This window comes from Bos javanicus, chromosome 8, assembly GCF_032452875.1.
Source record: "Bos javanicus breed banteng chromosome 8, ARS-OSU_banteng_1.0, whole genome shotgun sequence".
Classification (NCBI taxonomy): Eukaryota; Metazoa; Chordata; class Mammalia; order Artiodactyla; family Bovidae; genus Bos; species Bos javanicus.
This window is the reverse complement of record NC_083875.1, coordinates 23,349,368-23,354,318: the sequence shown is the minus strand read 5'-3', so window position 1 is coordinate 23,354,318 and position 4,951 is coordinate 23,349,368. Positions and strand designations below refer to the sequence as shown.

Sequence of the window (4,951 nt, the reverse complement as noted above, 5' to 3'; positions counted from 1 at the left end):
CATCATGAATTGCAGCCACAACAGGAGCAATGAGACAAATCTTGTCCAATAAGTTAGTCACTTCAGTTCAGTTCAGTCGCTTAGTCATGTCCGACTCTTTGCAGCCCCATGAACTGCAGCACACCAGGCCTCCCTGTCCATCGCCAACTCCCAGCTGCTGCTAAGTCGCTTCAGTCGTGTCCGACTCTGTGCAACCCCAGAGACAGCAGCCAGCCCACCAGGCTCCCCTGTCCCTAGGATTCTCCAGGCAAGAACACTGGAGTGGGTTGCCATTTCCTTCTCCAATGCATGAAAGTGAAATGTGAAAGTGAATTCACTCAGTCGTGTCCGACCCTCAGCGACCCCATGGCCTGCAGCCTTCCAGGCTCTGCCATCTATGGGATTTTCCAGGCAAGAGTACTGGAGTGGGGTGCCATTGCCTTCTCCTGCCAACTCCCAGAGCCTACCCAAAAGAAGTCACTAAGTGAATATAAAAAGTTTAAATGAAAAATTACACTCAAGGAAAGAAGACTATTTCTCCTGATCTAGTAGGCTGGGTCTCACTGTCCTGCATTCTCAGAGGAAAAGAGACAGAGGAACAGAGATGCCTGGTGGAATCAACTGCCTGAATGAACAACTGTAACTCACTAGATTCTGTGACATAAGCTTCCAGTAAGAGACAACACCAATACTGAATCTCCATCCTCCAGTTCAGAAAGTTTGAGCAGAACAAGTGTCGAACAGTTTAAGTAAAAGAGTTGAATAATAAAAACTATACTTAGCAGGGTAGATATTTAATCTACTAAAAGCAGAATAATTGCAGTTGGAAATTCCTCCACCAACTTGCACAAACTCACTTTTGCTCTCAAGGACTGAGCTTTGCTGACACTTTGGACACCTGGGGAAACGGGTCAGAGAAGAGGAGGTCACCACTGAGAACTAGGGTCCTTCACACAAACACTGCAGGTGAGAGGTGATGGTTTAGGAAGACGATTTATTTTCACAAGTAAATGAGCCCTCCACAGAAAGGAGATTTTTGAGTCCTCAGGATGTGGTGAGCCTGCCCTGAGGGAGGGAGCCCAGCAGGTGAGCAAGGGGACTCTGTCACTCCGGAGGACAGGGGGTGGCTCCATGTGATCTCTCCCATGTGAGTGAGGTGCTGCTGGGGAAATACAATTATCCTGGAATTAGAATCTCCCCACCCATATCATCTGAGAAGAACCAGAATTCTTGGTAGGGGTAATGGCCGGGCCAGCAATGGACAATAGGTCTCCAGTACGAAAATGGTGAAAGCAAGCGTGATGTGTAATAGTCCTGACTTCGTGGTTCCCTGAAGCACAACCACATGGACCTGCAGGAACGTGTTCTAGAAGGAAAAGAAACATGGGAGGAGCTCATGGACTCACAATAATCAGCCTCTTCTCTAAATCAAACACTCAAGAAAACCCATCCTTTGTTTCAAACAGTTTCTTTGTGAGAGTGACCTGGTAAATGCCTGATAAACACAGAGCCTGCCTTCCTAAGCAAAGTAAGAAACAGAAATTGAGCCTAGGATCAGGGCCAAAAATGTGTTCATGGAACAGAGAAGAGCCACATTTACACATGAAAGAGAAAGAGTGGTAATGTTTGTACTTAGAAACCTACATCATTTCTGATGTAAGACAAAGACCTTTCTCATTTGATTGATAAATATCCATTTGGATGGGTACATTAGAAGTTATTGGGAAATAGATAAAATTAATAGTTTAGACTGATGACAATTTCTTTGACCATATTCAGAATAAATAAATGAAAATCAAAAAAGGAAGTAAAAGTGTATAGAAATGACTAGAAAATGAAAATTACTGTGTTCCCTATTTAATGGCCTTGCTTAGAAAGCATGGCATCAGAGAACCTACCTCAAGGTTCCACCAGACGCTGTCTCAGCCAGGCCAGCAGCAGCCTCATCTTCCCCATGGCCTTCGTGCTCTCTCTACTGATGGCCCTGGTGCTGGTCAGCTATGGCCCGGGAGGATCCCTGGGCTGTGACTTGTCTCCGAACCACGTGCTGGTTGGCAGGAAGAACCTCAGGCTCCTGGGCCAAATGAGGAGACTCTCCCCTCGCTTATGTCTGCAGGACAGAAAAGACTTTGCTTTCCCCCAGGAAATGGTGGAGGGCGGCCAGCTCCAGGAGGCCCAGGCCATCTCTGTGCTCCACGAGCTGCTCCAGCAGAGCTTCAACCTCTTCCACACAGAGCGCTCCTCTGCTGCCTGGGACACCACCCTCCTGGAGCAGCTCCTCACTGGACTCCATCAGCAGCTGGATGACCTGGATGCCTGTCTGGGCCTGTTGACTGGAGAGGAAGACTCTGCCCTGGGAAGGACGGGCCCCACACTGGCTGTGAAGAGGTACTTCCAGGGCATCCATGTCTACCTGAAAGAGAAGGGATACAGCGACTGTGCCTGGGAAATCGTCAGACTGGAAATCATGAAATCCTTGTCTTCATCAACCAGCTTGCAAGAAAGGTTAAGAATGATGGATGGAGACCTGAACTCACCTTGACATGACTTTCACTGACTAAGATGCCCCATCATCTTTGCACACTCATCTTCGGCCGTTTCAGAAGACTCTGATTTCTGCTGTAGCCACAAAATTTATTGAGTTACTTCAGCCAATACTTTGTCAGTAGTAAATGAATATATATAAATTTTTTTGGCTGCAGGTGCATCAGTCCCGAGGTGAAGACTGCCCTGATTGTATTGTTTGTTTGCTTATTTATTTTGTTATATTTATTCTTTTATCTCCTCATATTTATTTTTCCATATAAAATATTTTTGTTTACATTGTATTAAAATTTAACAAATACATTCACATTTTTATTTCATTATATTTGTAATTTGTTTTATTTATTAAATATTATCAAGGTGAACTTCTTGAATTTTTTACCGTTTTATGTTTAGTTGCCAGGTAAAGTCCGATTCTTTTGTGACCCCATAGACTGTAGCCCACCAGGCTCCTCTGTCCATGGGATGATCCAGGCAAGACTACTGGAGTATGTTGCCATTTACAGGGGATCTTCCCAACCAAGGATGGAATCTGGAATCTGCATTTTAGGCAGGTTCCTTACCATCTGAGCCACAAGGGAAGACCCTTGTTTGAAAGAAATGAGAGAAAAAGGGATTTTGTAAACTGAAATTAATAATTTACGATAGGTACTGGGTCATGAGTTCAATTCAATTCAGTTCAATTCATTCGCTCAGTCGTTTCCGACTCTTCGCGACCCCATGAACTGCAGAATGCCAGGTCTCCTTGTCCATCACCAACTCCCAGAGTCCACCCAAACTAATGTCCATTGAGTCGGTGATGCCATCCAGCCATCTCATCCTCTGTCGTCCCCTTCTCCTCCTGCCCTCAATCTTTCCCAGCATCAGGGTCTTTTCAAATGAGTCAGCTTTTCCCATTAATTAGCCAAAATATTGGAGTTTCAGCTTCAACATCAGTCCCTTCAAAGAACACCCAGGACTGATCTCCTTTAGGATGGACTGGTTGGATCTCCCTGTAGTCCAAGGACTCTAAGAGTCTTCTCCAACACCACAGTTGAAAAGCATCAATTCTTTGGCGCTCAGCTTTCTTTATAGTCTCACATCCATACATGACCACTGGAAAAACCATAGTCTTGTCTAGATGGACCTCTGTTGACAAAGTAACGTCTCTACTTTTTAATATGCTGTCTAGGTTCGTCATAACTTTCCTTCAAAGGAGTATGCTTCTTTCAATTTCATGGCTGCAATCACCATCTGCAGTGATTTTGGAGCCCAGAAAAATAAAGTCAGCCACTGTTTCCACTGTTTCCCCATCTACTGGCCATCAAGTGATGGGAACAGATGCCATGATGTTAGTTTCCTGAAAGTTGATCTTTAAGCCACCTTTTTCACTCGCCTCTTTCACTTTCATCAAGAGGCCCTTTAGTTCTTCTTCACTTTTCTGCCCTAAGGGTGGTGTCTTCTGCATATCTGAGGGTGTCGATATTTCTCCCCACAATCTTGATTCCAGCTTGTGTTTTCTCCAGCCCAGTGTTTCTCATGATGTACTCTGCATATAAGTTAAATAAGCAGGATGACAAAATACAGCCTTGACAGACTCCTTTTCCTATTTGGAACCATCCTGTTGTTCCATGTCCAGTTGTACCTGATGCTTCCTGACCTGCATACAGATTTCTCAAAGGCAGGTAGGTGATCTGGTGTGCCCATCTCCTGAAGGATTTTCCACAGTTTATCGTGATTCACACAGTCAAAGGCTTTGGCATAGTCAATAAAGCAGAAACAGATGTTTTTCTGGAACTCTCTTCTTTTTCGATGATCTAGCAGATGTTCGCAATTTGATCTCTGGCTCCTCTGCCTTTTCTAAAACCAACTTGAACATCTGGAAGTTCATGGTTCACGTATTGCTGAAGCCTTGCTTGGACAATTTTGAGCATTACTTTACTAGCCTGTGAGATGAGTGCAATTGTGAGGTAGTTTTAGCATCCTTTGGCATTGTTAGTCAAATACGGCATTCATGCAATGAAGTGAGATAAACTGGGAAGCAATTTTGCAAACATTACTGATGATTTTGTTTCCACTGAAGCCAAGAACTTAAAATTTTGTTTTGTCTTAGAGAAAATATCTTAACTTAATATTTAAGACTTATAAAGTTTAAGTTATTTATATTTACTTATAAATGATAAGAATCCACCTGCAATGCAGGGGTCCACGGGTCGATGAGTGGGTCAGGATGATTCCCTTGGAGAAGGAATAGGCTACCCACCCCAATATTCTTGAGTTGCCCTAATGGCTCATCTGGTAAAGAATCTGCCTGCAATGTGGGAGACCTGGGTTCAATCCCTGGGTTGGGAAGTTCCCCTGGAGAAGGGAATGCCTACCCACTCTAGTATTCTGGCCTGGAGAATTCCATGGACTGTATAATCCATGGGGTCACAAAGAGTCAGACATG

The 4,951-nt window shown here is 44.3% G+C and overlaps 1 protein-coding gene across 1 annotated transcript; it reads left to right on the top strand.

Annotated features, from left to right (window-relative positions):
- The first annotated feature begins 1,933 nt into the window (after positions 1-1,933).
- LOC133252515 (interferon omega-1) lies at positions 1,934-2,594 on the top strand. Its single transcript, XM_061425158.1, has one exon. The coding sequence runs from the start codon at positions 1,934-1,936 to the stop codon at positions 2,519-2,521; it is 588 nt and encodes a 195-aa protein (XP_061281142.1). The 3' UTR covers positions 2,522-2,594.
- Positions 2,595-4,951: the final 2,357 nt, after the last annotated feature.

Excerpts from the sequence above, each read along its gene's own strand:
- LOC133252515 (XM_061425158.1), top strand. The coding sequence starts at position 1,934 with ATGGCCTTCGTGCTCTCTCTACTGATGGCCCTGGTGCTGGTCAGCTAT.